Source organism: Lissotriton vulgaris, chromosome 1_2, assembly GCF_964263255.1.
Source record: "Lissotriton vulgaris chromosome 1_2, aLisVul1.2, whole genome shotgun sequence".
Lineage (NCBI taxonomy): Eukaryota > Metazoa > Chordata > Amphibia > Caudata > Salamandridae > Lissotriton > Lissotriton vulgaris.
This window is the reverse complement of record NC_141686.1, coordinates 179,426,134-179,441,221: the sequence shown is the minus strand read 5'-3', so window position 1 is coordinate 179,441,221 and position 15,088 is coordinate 179,426,134. Positions and strand designations below refer to the sequence as shown.

Sequence of the window (15,088 nt, the reverse complement as noted above, 5' to 3'; positions counted from 1 at the left end):
TGTATGCTACATAAGATCTTCTAGTGGCTACTCTGTACACGAGACACACCGGGACACAGGCCTTAATCACCAGCTGACTGGACTTCGGCAACACACTTCCTACAGAGACTTTAGACCATTGCAGCCAGACTCATCCTCGACCTTCCCCGATAAACCCATACTGCACCATACCTCAGGCAACTAAACTAGCTCACCACACAGAAGAGATGCCAATTCAAGCTTCAGACTCAAGCACACAAAGCACTGTACAACCAAGGACACACATACATTAACCACCTACTGAACTTCCACCAACCATCATGAAGACTACGCTCTGCCTCCCTTTCACTCCCGCATATTACCCTCATTTAGCAATGTAGAAGTGGAGCGTGGTCCTTCTCGAACATCACAGAAAAGCCCGGAAACAGCCTCCTCACGCAACTCTGGACCATTACCTCATTTTCGGAATTCATAATAGCCCTCAAGACCGGGTGGTTTGAATAAGCCTACATGACCTGGAAGTGCCTGGGTACCCTATCAAGTGATTGACAATGCTTTATAAATCCTGATTGATTAATTGATTGATTGATTGAAAAATAGAATTCAAAGACAACTCAAATAATTCATAACTTTTCCAGTGAAGGGCAGACTGGTTGTCCTGGCCAATGAGGCCCCTGAGTATTGCATCAGCTACACCACTAGTAGATACGGCAGACTTTTGATGGTTCATAATTTATGTCATGCCCATCAGTCGTTAATTTGTTTTCTTTTTCAATTAATACAGCCAGCACTTCACAATCATATCAATGCCTACAGATTATCCTCTCACATCACGCTCTATATTAAATAAAGGACTACACATAGGCCTAGATTTACAGATACGTTGCCTGTGGTTAGTGTTACTTTTCTGATTTAAACCTGATGCAAAGTGTTCAGTTGAGATTTACTATAAAACACAAATTGTGATTTGCATTTGATAGTATCCCAAATTAATGCACTGTTGCACAAAGTGCTGCCCTGCATTCCTTTGAGTCAAGAGGACATTCAATGGATGGTGCATGGGCGTTCCCATGCAACCACCTGCATGTTTTGCTACAAATCCCTATCTAAAAGGACTATCACCAAAATCCTACACCTCATCAAGATAGACGCACAAAGGAGGTGTCTTCATTGGGCTTTTCAACAAAACTCTTAAAGTATAGGTTTTTACTGGAAGAGCCACCTTCCATTACAGAACCTATGCGTCATGCACTGCAGATACCCTTGCACTATGGCACAAGGCTGTCTGTATTGGCGCATGACTACCTAATGTGCACAAGCGCAGGGAGTGTGAAAAACAACGTCACATCTTTGCAGATTTCGTGCTGTCCTGCTCTCTCCCTTTCAATTAAGGGAGTGCAGACACTTGATTACTGCCCCAAGTTGTGGGACTTCTTCCTAAATCTGAGCCATAACATCTGAAAATATCTTTGGGTCTATAGCGTCAATGAGGTTTTCTGTGATACTGGAGTATAGCCACTTTAGCACTGAATATGAGCACAGGGCCCGATTTAAATATTGATTGGTGGTTTGTTTGTTCCCCAGGACAACTGAGTGTATTACCCCATCGCACTGACAGAAGTGATGTCTGCCGTGTTTAAAAAAGTGCCCCGGCCGAGTGGACATTTCTAGCATTGGCAAAAACTGCTGTCAGTGAGGTTGCATCTGGGAAACTTACAATGTATTTTTTAATTTTCAAAATGAAACTCCCAAAATGGGAGTTTCTTTTTGATAATAAAAAACGCAATGATCCTCCCTTGCCATGGGAGTTTCCTCCTATGGCGAGAGGGGCTTGGATCTCTTCTCAATGGCCTTACCTCCAAGTATTCTAGGCAGTGACGGGCACTACAAATCAGCCGTACGGCCTCCCAAATAATTAGGCGGGCAGACATACAGCCAAACCTCCAAGAGCCCTTACTCAGTGGGGCCACTGGAGGGGTTTGACCAAAATGGTGACGGAGTACTCTCTGCTGTCACCAAACGTCTGGTCTGCTCAATTCTAACTCAGAGGGATGCACCATAATGTTCGCTGATGCAATGAAGTTCGACTCTGCCATTTAAATCAGGCCTATCGTCTTAAAAATTGTTTCTATAGATGTTTTCTCCATAACTCTATTGCCCACACAGATGAGTAGTTCGTAATTGTTATTGGGCTCTCATTAGCTTCCAACATATTTTAATACCTTAAAACTTTCATTGCTTGACAATATTAGTATACTATTCATAAGAATGTGAACTCCTTGCATTCTAATAAATATAGCTGCCCATAACTCTTATCAATTTTTAAATGAGGGAAAATAACTGGAATAGATCTTGAGGAAGGCTTGCTTAACATCCTGGTTTCTCAAGCTGTAGATCATTGGGTTACAAACTGGACATCCAGCTGCATACAGGGCTGACACTACCTTATCCTTCTTACCTCCAAAGCCCATAGCAGGGAGTAGGTAGGTGTAGCTAGTGGTGCCATAGAGCAAACAGACCACCAATAGGTGAGAAGCACAGGTGGAAAAGGCCTTCATCATTTTTTCGGCAGAGCGCATTTTTAAGATTGATGAAAGGATGTAGGTGTATGTTATGATTATCAAGATGAAGCATACCATGCAAAGGAAGATATCTGCAACCATTGTCACATGATCAATTACATAAGTATCAGAAATGGCAACCCTGGTCACAGCTGGTATTTCACAGAAAATGTGGTCCACAACATTTTTTTCAAGGAATGACAGCTTCAAGATCAAGCCAACATGAAGAATGGAGTTTAAAATGCCAAGAATCCATACTGCAGCTGCCAATGAAATATATACTGATTTACTCATGATGATTGGATAATGTAGTGGTCTACAGATGGCCACGTACCTATCAAAAGACATGACTGTGACAAGCAAGAGTTCAGTGCCCAAAGCAGCGGAGAGCAGGAACATTTGTGCCATGCATCTCCAATATGACATGGACTTGGTCTCAGAAAGCAGGATCACCATGATGTTGGGAATAACAGTTGAGGTAAAGCAGATGTCCAAGAGAGCCAGATTGACCAAAAAGAAGTACATGGGAGTGTGAAGATGAGTGTCTGAATGTATGACAATTGTAATAAGTAGGTTTCCTGAAATGGCGAGCAGGTAGATCAAGAGGAAAGCAGCAAAGAAAATGTTCTGTAGTTGGCGGTAGCTGGAGAAACACATAATGAAGAACTCCACAACCGAGGTTTGGTTTGGGTATTCCAGAAGGTTGAAAAGAGTCATCTAAAACATAGAAAACAACAACTTGGAATTAATTAATAGCCACTGCAATTTCTTGGTACAAAAAAACAATGACTCATCAGGCCGACTTCATGAGTCATGTGATTAACATTTGTATTTATATTTATGTGCCTGATTTTTGTTAACAAATATGCTATTATCTTGATTTTGTCCGCTTGAATTGAGTACCAGATTTGATACCAACCCTGGATGTGTCATTAAAATGCTCATATTAACTCCCATGTTCTCATTGAAGAGGTGACATTCTGCAGTATGTGTCATGCCATATTATGCCACTTTGACTCAATATGATCCTACCTTTAGCACTGATTCTTTGTCGAAATTCCAGCTTTTGGTGTTGTTTATGGTTACTGCAAATGGAGAAAAAACATGGTTACATGCAAAATGAGCTCATTTCCTCAAATTGTTCCCAAAATAAGCTCATGAATGCCAGCCCCTGAATCCTGTATAAAGTTGCATTCTAGATGTAAATTTCTGGGCATAATTTTACATTTCTGTCAGACTCATCTTCCTGATGCTATGTGGTAGCAAACAGTGGCAGCCAAGAACTGGCATTCGTGTAATACAGTTACTGTTCTTACACAATTTCATTTATCACTGACTCTAGTGTTTACTCGTGTTGACAATTTATGGCAATTACTAGAATAGAAAAGTAGAGGCAGTTATCTTGGTGGTATATGTGTACTCCATAAAAAAGCTCTGTCCATGGCCTCACCTCCGACAGTGTCCCAATACCAACTGTCTCTAACATTCCACTAATCATGCATTAATAACTAGTAGAATCTACATATTTAACATTCCACTTTCTACCCCAAGATACCACACATCTCCCTTTCTGTAGCAAACATAATACTATACACTAAACGATTCATTTATACATAACAAAATCTTTGAATCTTTCAGGACTCTTCTGATTTGTATTCCATCCTCTCAGTTGGTTCCGCTCTGTTCCCTACATAATTTCTTCACCCATTTTCTTTTTATCAAGGCCTTGTGGAAAATTCGCAACTCTATTCAAGTTCCACATACAACCATATTCTGTTCGCACAGCCTTTTTAAATACTTAGATGACTTTCAGAGGCTTCCTGTACTTGGAATACAACCCAAGAGTAACTGGAGCTCTGACCTTCACAATATCACCATTTTAACACACAGAACCTTGACTTATTTGCTTTTGCCTGTCTTACTTTTCCATTCATCCAATGTTCTCCTCACTCTACTCTTCAACTCTTTAACACCTACCTCCATCCCCTTATATTCCTTTAGCTAAGGTGGTGACAACATGGAATTAGCCCTCATCCCTCAGAACAATTCAAAAGGAGATCTACCAGTGGTTGCAGGAGGAGACAGTTTATACTCTTCCAACCAATTCAAAAGTTCCTTTTTCCAATCTTCCCAGCACTCTTTCTTACCTGTATAGCATATTTTAAAGTTAAATTTAGTCTCCCCACTGTATCATTAGTTTCTCTTTGAGTAAATTGCTAATTTCTCTTGACATGAACTGGACACCGTTAACTGGTAATACAGATCCTGGCAAACCTTCTCCTGCCAAAACTGCAGCAAAAAACTCTCTCGGAGCTAACCTCATTCACTACCTTTACTTCCGGCCATATTGAATACAGATCTAGTAGCTCAAAGATGAACTTTCCTTGTGCCAACCCACTCAATGGTCCTATTTTATCCACAGCAATGTCATCCCATGCTTTATTCAGACGTTCTCGAATGACCATGGGTTGTTCTCTGGTCTTACACGATTTGTCACTCAGACAAACTGCCATGCACTCCCTCACCTCTCACTCTATCTCCTTATCCATTGCTGACCACCAGTAACTCAAACATAAGTGATCCTTAGTTCTGGGAACGCTTTGATGACCCTCATGAGCCATGCAAACCAATTTCTTCTGAATCGACTCAGAAGGAATTAATATTGTTTTTCTGAACACTATGCCTTCATCAAATGCCAACTCATCCTTAATACAACAAAAAGGCTTCACCTCTTCATCCATTAACCTCTTCTCTCCCCAACTTTTTTCCATCTCTATCATCACATTTAGCAACACCCTATCATCACAAACTTCTTTCCTCTACTTTTCCCTTTCCACAGCACCTTCATTCACAACACACACCTTTTATCATCTACTGCCTCATCCTATTCCACATCAGTTAAATTGACCTTTCTAGACAATCAATCCACATGTGAACAACCTGGACATCGAATTCTTATAGCGCCGTTACCCAAATCACATTTCTGCTAGAAATATTGCTTATCTGATACAATTTTACCCTATCAGTTTATGGCCGATTCGTACTGTAAATTCCTGGCCCCATACAACATTTTTCCATTTCTTCACTGCCCAGAAGACTACAAGTGTGCTGCTGTCAATAACTAAGTAACTGACCTCAGCTGGTTTAAGGATATGTGAAATAAAAGTTACAGTTCTCTTAACCCCAACTCATCTCTGAAACAAAGCCATGCTGCATCTATACATATCACATGTTTAAATTATGTACAATAACATTTTTAATGTTGTATATTCTGTAGTTCTCCTTTTAATCACAAAAATTCATCTTACCACTTCTTATCACACTTGAATTAAACATTCTTTCTTAACAAACTTGTCATCACAAACATCTTTTCTGAAAACTTTTCACTTATCCCAAGAAATATGCTAACTCTTCTTTGTTTTGTGACTCAGGTATCAATCTGATGCTTTGCACAAGTTCCTGTTTGGGTCTCAACCCTTCCCTAGTCAACTTGTGACCAAAAAAGTCAAGTTGATCTCTATGAAATGTATCAACTCGGAGAATCAAGCCTTTATCCTGTAACCTTCCCAAAACCTTACAAAATCTTTCATCATATTCTTCGCGAGTGCTTTCAAAAATAAAGATATCATCCTGGTACACTTTCACCCATATAAACAATAAGGACCTCACCTCTATCACACCTACACCCAACAGGAATGACAATCTAAGGGTTCTCAATAATTTCCGAATTCCCTTGAGTGTGTCAACTTGCACTACTCTGATATGTCACGGTGTCTTATTCTCTACTCTAAAAACAACATCAAACAGGCTGAATTCCACTTTCATCAACAAATTGTGAAGGAAGAGAGAGAGTATCTCACGGTAGCGACACCCAAGGGGGTTGCTGGCTAGTAATTGCCTGTATACCCACTTATCATCATCAGCTGCTCTCTCCCTTTGTGTGTGTGAAAGAAGAAAGAAAAATGTGTTCTCCCTTTTAAACAAAAATTTTGTAAAAAGGTAAGTAGTGGGCGCAGCAACCGTGCTTGCTATTTAATCTATGTGCTTAATGAACCCCTGTGAGAACCACCTGATCTGGTGATACTCAGAGGCTAGGTCTAGCATGGAAAACCTTCTCACATCACCCAGCATACACACCAATGAAATCTGTCCAATACTACCGCCTTGTTCAAACCCCTTAAGGACACACACACACTGATATCCCACTCTGCTTCCGTGTTATCACCACTGAAGAAAACCAATCTGTTACCTCCACCTTTTTAATCATTCCCGTAGCTTCAAGTTCCCCAGTTCTTTAAGATACACTTTCTTAACCTCAAAAGGAACCTTCCTCATCCTGCTAACCATGGGACTGGAACTTTCTCTAATTTGAATTTTATGTTCATTTCCCTTCAAATAGCCTAAAGAATCACTGAACACTTCCAGAATTCCTTTGCAAAACTCATTTTATATAACAACTTTCAAATCTACATCATCTCTCAGTCAAATAGGTGGGTCAGAATTGAGATCCAACATGGATCCTAAATTTCGTCGCTGGAACCAGCTCATCACCACCACACCTTTACCAGCCACATTAATCTTGCCTTCAGCCAATCTTCATAAACATTCCAACACTCCCCCAAATTTCCCCACCAACTTTATGGGGGCACCCCCATAAGCAGTCAGTCTTATGTCTGCTTTAAAAAGTACTTTGTTCTTAATGTTATTCAGAAATACTTCTTGTGAAATGATTGTGTGTTTTGCTCCCGAATCAAAAACATCTTTACTTTCTGTCCCTCTACCATCACATCATCATGCGGTCCATCACCTTGTTTACTAGTCACTTGAAATATTATTTCTTCACATTCCTCCTCATCATGCATTAGTTAATTCACTTTAAAAATCACGGCTCTTACTCCTACAACTCTTACTCATAGGTCCCTTCCGTAAGCATAGTGTATAACTTAACTTCCACCCTGAACATTTCATGTGATCAGCCATGTGGCCTACTGCCCCACATCACCCCAGAACTTGATTTATTTATTGTAGATACTGCACTGCTGGTTCAACTATGGGTAGATTTTCTTTGCATTACTTCCACACATGCTAGACTATGATCTAATCTTGTAGCTAACTTTAAAACTTTTGTTAATGATGGATCATCTTGTGACCACAATTCTTCTCTGACTTTATCATTAATACATCCAATCATGATTTGGTCTCTTATCCACTAAACCAAATTATTTCTAAATTTATACAAGCAATCTAGCCTTTGTAATCTTTCCAACATTGATGAAACTGTGGGTCAAAAATGACCATCCAATTTCTTTTAAAACACTTAAAATGCATGCCTGGCATCAATTTCTTAACCTGACAATTGTGAAAGATGATCAAATATTTCTCTCCCTTCAGGATCCAAATACTGAAAAAACAATGGTCCGTTCCTCTCCGCACTCAAAATAGGTCCAGATGCCCTGACATATTTCGAAAATAAATGTTTCCATTTTTCCACCTAATCAATGGTTCTCCAGGATGTGATAGGAAAAATGGTGGGGGAGACACGTTTTGCATGTTAATTGCTTGATTCGTATAACAGCTGTTACACATTTAGTCTCTCATTAAATATAACAGTTGATATCAATTTAGTAGACTAAACCACTGAACCATTAAAGTACATTACAGAGTCCATGAAAATGACAGTTAACTCTCTAAACAACTACAATCCATCCAGTTGGTGCGCAAATCGCAGTTGATTATCTACTATGGTGAAAGCGAGGTATGTCAATATCCAATAGCATAGGTGTGTAAATCACCACTGTTTGAAACAGGCTCACAATGGCCTGTGCTGGTATGTGAATTACAGTTTAGCAAGTTCCTAATAAAATAGGTTTATACGATGTGCAGATCATGGTGATTTTCCCATACTGAATGTAGAACTCCCCAATCAAAGATGGCTGCTGTGCAAGGCCTGCATGATGATATGCAATGTGAAATGCATGATGCGATGTGTGCACTGACGGGCTCTTAGAACCCGATTGCATGCAGAACCTCTGAGATGCAACTGCAGTCTGACCCTCTTGCTTTAGGTACATATGCATCAATGCTGATTGTAAGCAAATGCGTCTTGCTGAGAGCTGCAGCACACAAACCTACTTGTCTTTGCCAAATAACTCTAAGGGGCATATCATCAAGACACATATCGCCGCTTTTTCGGCATATAGTGCTGAAAAAGTGGCGATTCTAATAACGCACGATCATCAAGGCGGCACTAACATGCATTAGCGCACCTCGCATCACTAATTAGATGCAAAGTAGGCTTTCCTCACATAGAATCCATGTAAAACATCGCTGATACAGCATTGCGATATTAACAAGGATGCCTCAGAGCCACGAAGCACCGATAATAGTAGCGATAATGCCCCTTAACACTGGATCCTAACATCTGTTTTTTTCTTGACTACAATATGTGTACTATTGAAGGTGGATTCTAGGGTTGAGGCCACAGGGCCCTATCAGCAAGCTTATCTCCAATTCTGCTGGATTATCGCTAGTTTTCCAGCGATGTCGCCCCATATCACCGGCTATTGCTGGAAATATTATCGCCAAAGCGCTAAGCGTTGTTGATACAGCGCTAGCCTGGTGATAATTTCCTGCGATAGCCGGCGTTAGTACAAAACGCGCTAAGCATGTTCAGCGATGATTATCGCTGAGGCTTGCTAATATGCCCCTAAGTTTGGAAAGTCTGTGAGATCATGAAGAAATCCCGAAATACGACATCACGTACAAGATCTAAGTTGAGTAGTTGATTATTAACTCTAATCTCACCTCCAGTCTCACCCGCCATGGGGAGTTTTATGTTGCAATAAATCATCGTAGAAGGTGGCAGGCAGATACAAATTGCTGTGTTGGAGCATAAAGAGTAAATCAAAGTATTTTCCTCATCACCAGAATATAAAAACTCAATGCACGGCTAAACCTCTAAGAGTGTCCCAGCAACATCTGTCTCTGTAACAGTCCACTAAGCATACATCAACAACTAGTAGAATTTACATTACTCCACATTCCACTGTTCGCCCCAAGAAACCACACTAATATTGAGCATTAATGATTCAATTACTTACCTGGGATCTTCATTACAATGAATACCCTTTTCTTGTACCATTACTTACTTTATGAGTTGTCTTACCTCTACCCTGGTACAATGTGACCTAAATGTAGTCAATCGAATATCATAGTTCAAAAATTCTCTGTCCCTTCCTTAAACTCTTCCTACCAATACAGTAATAAAGGGGGTTTAAACCCATTACACTTCCAGTATATTTCCAAGCAAAATAACGTGACTCAGGTTGTGAAATGGGAACCAGGAGGGAGGACTATAAGTATTGTTATGAGTAAAAGAAAGTAGTAAGGATTACCAATGAGTAATTAAATCATTAACTGTTCAGCCTGTATTCTCATTCTACTGCTTAATTGACAAAGATATATGATAACAATTTAACAAAACCTGGTTCCTTGGGACATAATAACAAACAAAAAATACATTTCTCAGGGTTCAGAAGTCACACATACTCTGAAATCAGAATTCAAGGATTCAGCATGCTGAGAGCCTGCCCCTTGAGGAATGTTTTGATATTGGATACTATAATATTTACTGCACTTTAGAATCTCGTCCCATAATTCTTTCCAAGGCCTTTGGTTGGGATGCCATGAACACAAAGAGCATATCATGCTCAATGATTGTGGTGGTCTCATCCTCCAAGGACCACCCCAAGCAAAGTTATGGGCAACATATACAAGGCCAAACACAGGCCCAGCAAGGCATTATGGGGCGAGATTCTAGAGTTTAGTGAATATTATAGTATTAGCTCCCAGCTGAGCCGGAGAGCCTTCCCCGTGAGGAATATTTTGATATTAGATACTATAATATTCACTGCACCCTAGAATATTTTCCCATAATGCTTGGCAGGGTCTATGGTTGGGATTGTATTTTTTGCCCATAACTGTGCCTGTGGAGGCTCTAGGAGTATGGGACCACCACCAATCATTCAGCATGATGCGCCCTTTGTGTTCAATACATCTGCTTGGTTCTCTCCCTAGGTTAGTGAGGACATCAAAATCTTTGAACTTTATCCCAAATGATGCCATCTAGTACAGGCACAGCTGATATGTTAACATGGGATTGAACTCTTTTCATTATATGAGATGGGGTGTGTGGGGCCAAAACACCATCAACCAAGTGTAAACTACAGCGTTCAGGCAAAAATTGTCCATTAGTTTAAAGAAAAATGAAAGTCACAAACCCAATCCATATGGAGAGAAATACCATTGTAAGTACCATCCAAATGTAGGTCCAAGAAGGAACCAAATAAACTCTGCAAAACCAGGAAAGGAAAAGGAAAAAAACGAGTCGAGGGTTCCTCCATAGTAGAATTCGATGAGGAACACGAAGTAAAAGAAAAGTTATCTCTGTCCATGTAATAAACCACAGTTGCTAAATGTTACAAAGGTGGTCGGCCAGCATTAAAAGTTGATTGGAGCGCAAGGCCAGGAATGTCCACATTAGGCTCCATAGGCGGCGAGACATGTTTATGAGGTGTAGTCATTGAAAGCGATGACAAAACAGGCAGCACATCAATTTAGGTTTCCATTTCAACCACCTGGTGTATGGTATTCTCCGCCCAGGACCTCACAGGAAGTGCACCAACTCTTGGCGGGAATGTTTTGGCCATACTATTCAGTATCGGCCAAATGGTGCACCTTGACATGTTCAATGGAAATGTAGCGATTTTCCTTGCATCCAGGTAGTGGAGGCAAAATCACAGTTCAGATGCCCTTTAATCCAAGAACAGAAAATGGGGACCAAATTCTATTTTTATTTTTTATCTTCTCCCGAACCGGATCTCCAACTTTAGGAAGCCACCCTGTGACTGGGATCATCACTGCTGTGTCCTCGGATGAGTGCAACTCAGCTTTAGCAAGAGTGTCTCAAGTCTTTTGAAGATTCTGTAACATAGCACAATGGTTATTTAGGTTGTCACAATGTCTAGACCAAGGTCTGGCTCAAACATTTTGATGTCAAAGAGCATTTTGTATGGGTCCACCCACTCAGAGATCTTCTTGGGAGATTATTAAGTGTACTTTGAACCCCATATGAATGAGTCAGTTAACCCCTTCCAGTACATAAGACTCTAGCTGTCTAAGATTGCTTGAAATCATGGTTCATTCGCCCCACTATAGAATTGCCCTCAGGCCTGTATCGAGACCAAAATTACAATAGTACCCCCACTGACCTCATTGCATCCTTGTAAGCCTTAGAGGTGAATGCAGGACCTTGGTCACAATGAAAGGTACCACAAGCAAATGTTCCGGTAATGAAAAACAAATCTCTATAAATGTAAACCACTAGGGCATTGCCGCTACAGTTAATAGGCTGAGCGTGACTCTGGTGTTCATTGAGACAAACTATGTTGAAAATCTGCTCAGGAGCATCCCTGTGTACAAATTGAATTGTGATGTAGAAGCATGACCTGATATACAATACAAATATGACAATAAATAAAAACAGATTTAAACAAAAATCTCTAATGACATTTTGAGCACCAGCACTACGTAACAGCCAAACCCAAAGGAGTCTAGTGCACAAATCCACTGCAACGATAATATGTTTATAGGCAGTGTCGGACGTCAAAGGACATCAGTGATCAAGATAAATACATCCAAATGGTTGATTTGAGATGTATAGCTGTGTATGAAGTGGACGTGCAACCGTGGATGGTCGAAAATGTTGACAAATGTCACAAGAAAGTACATAATTATGAGTCTGTCTATACAGACAAAACCATCAATAATGCTGCTGCAAAAGAGACACCGTCGCTGAAACTCCAGCATGTGCAGATGCCATGCCTTTCTGTGTAACAATGATTAACGGAATACTGCGGTACTCGTTAGAAATCAGCCGATCCCCAACAGGTGGAATGGATGCGAAGGGAACTTGTTCTGGTGATAAATTATAAGAATACTTAGAAGGGAAAACTTTTGGGAATGTCGCCCCATCCCTTGTAGAAGCTTTAGCTGTCAGAATGTCATTATCAATTTTAGTCATGGACCTTGTAACTGCTGCTACTGAATACGAGGATTTGGCCGCCTCATCAGCCAAAGAATTACCCACAGCATATGCTCCCAAAAACTGATGGGCAAGAGTATGTATAACATGTGTTAGCAGCAAGTTTTTTTAAGAGCTGCCACTCAAATCCAAGCGTCTCATGCTTGACTTCCTGATTTCCCTACCTTTAGAGTCCCGATAATCGTTCTGAGAACAAATGTCATTAAAAGACTGTACACAATAAAAAGAATCACACACTGCAAGTGTAAGTACATCTGGATCAGTGAATTCCAGAGCCAATACTGAAGCCTGCAGCTCAGCCACCTGAGCCGTGCAGTCACCAAGAGACTGTGTGTGGACTAAGAAAGACTTAGGGGTACATTCACAAGAAAGTGTGCTAAACATCACCAAAAAATGCTAACGCAATTTTACACATCGCTACCTATCCTGGGAAAATAACGCTGTGTCAACGTGGGATTCACAAAACAGTAGTACGATGCGATAGTCTGACAAAAACGCAGTCAATGTCCACGATACAACCACTGCGACACAGATAAAAACAAAACCCCAACATGTAAACAAGACGCGATGTACCCAAACGTGATAAGAAAACAGTGATAACCAGCGAGAGGCCAGCAATACCCACACGTAATGCATGCAAAAGCACAAAAACAGCATACAGAAAATGCCAGTAAAAAACTACATCAACTGCGAAGTACCACGGATGCACAACATGGCAAATGACATCTGGCACATCAGGAAACTGTGACATGACAATGTACAAGTAAAAACTGTAACCTGCAAATATGTTTTATTCACACATGCTGTGCTTTTGGGCATTTTGTACTGTCCCATGATTGCCAGGGACGACCACAATGTCACGTGCTCATGAGAAGTAATTGTCAATAATGGCGTTCCTATGGGCCATTCCTACCGCAGCTGCAGTGGGATGTGGGACCCCAACCCCATCATCCCCATCATCTTCCGGTACCTCTGGAACTGGGATCCATGGTGCATTGGTGCGTACACAAATGTTGTGCAACACACAATATGCAACAATCATCTTGCACACGATGTCCGGGCTGTACAGGAGCTTTCCACCTGTGCCGTCCAGGCCCCTGAAACGTGACTTCAACACGCTAAATGTGCATTCAACAATGCCCCTGGTGCATATGTGGGCCGCATTGAACTGCCTCTGGGTGGGTTTGTTCGGGTCTCGGAGGCGTGTCATCATCCAAGGGAAGAGTGCATATCCTTGAACACTTGTGACAGTGCAGGAAGAAAAGAGTCAATACTTGTTCCGGCAGGATGTGAAGCAGGCAGGCCCACTAATCCAGTCACACCTGTGCGGGCTGTCTGTGGGGTGAGTGTAAGCCAGCCTTCAGGGAGTAGCTGTGCTGGCTACAACTCCAACAGTCATCAGGCACTCATCACTGCAATGTCAGAACAACAAGGGGGGAGGACTTGAGTCGCACAGGGTTGGTGGCCCCAGATGCACAGCGTCCGACATGGGCCCACCGCCGTGGGACATTGACCTGTGGGAGACTGGGGCAGGGTAATGAAGGCAGTGCAGGGTCTTGTATGTGTCATAGGTGCCTACCGAAGAGTGTCTTGGGGGAGAATAGGAGGTCTACCCCCACGGCATGATGCAGAGGGCACATACCACCTGTGTCCGGCAACATGGCGGACATGAATGCCACATACTCATGCCAGAGACCAAGTCTGTACCTGCCTGTTGCTGATGACAACCTCCAGGCCACAGGCTCAGACACCAATAATGTTCTGCCAGAGGCTGACGGTCACTTACAGCGCACAGGTTTAATGGCACCATGTGTCGCCGGCTTGAGTTGAACAGGGTTAGTGGCACCATGTTTTCGCCGGTGTGCCATATGCAATTATGCCTCATTGATTGAAAGGAAACTGGTACTGTGGCCACTGCCACAGACTTAGTGTCACTGCCATTCATGACTCAGGACAGAGTTCCACATGTGGGACCTACTGGAACGATGAGGACGCCCATGGAGTATGTCTATGAGAAAGGAGTAATGTGGGCCAGCATCGTGGCGGCCAGCAATGGTCTGCCGAGGATGCAGAGGTCGAGAGACTCGGGTTTGGGGCTTGCACCGGAACATGGTGGTCACCCTTTGACACACAACGGTGTTGGCAGGTGAGCAGTGTGGCCTGGGGGCACTGGGGTGGGCAGGCCTGGTCTGGGTATCAGCGTCATGGGGTGAGAAGGCGCACAGGGTCGCAGACCCAGCTGCTCATGGCGTCCGCCTTGTGGTAGACTGCGGGGTGCCTCCCTGTCAGTGACATTTGCCTTACCGGGAAAGAACCACTCTCTGCACCATGGGGTTTTTGTCCACACCCCTGCGCAGCCCTGGCGTACTCAGGGCCAACCCACTACACTCACTCACACAGGGGGGGACACAGCGAGCGACATTTCCGCTATCTGACCCACAGCCAG

At 42.2% G+C, this 15,088-nt stretch overlaps 1 protein-coding gene across 1 annotated transcript in view; it reads right to left on the bottom strand.

Annotated features, from left to right (window-relative positions):
* Window positions 1-2,294: 2,294 nt before the first annotated feature.
* Window positions 2,295-15,088, bottom strand: part of LOC147734834 (olfactory receptor 13A1-like) — a 57,913-nt gene continuing 45,119 nt past the window's right edge. The window contains exons 2-3 of the mRNA XM_086952497.1: window positions 3,573-3,625; window positions 2,295-3,257 (exon numbers count right to left, since the gene is read on the bottom strand). Coding sequence (XP_086808623.1) covers window positions 2,295-3,257; window positions 3,573-3,625 — 1,016 coding nt within the window. The remainder of the gene's footprint in view (window positions 3,258-3,572; window positions 3,626-15,088) is intronic.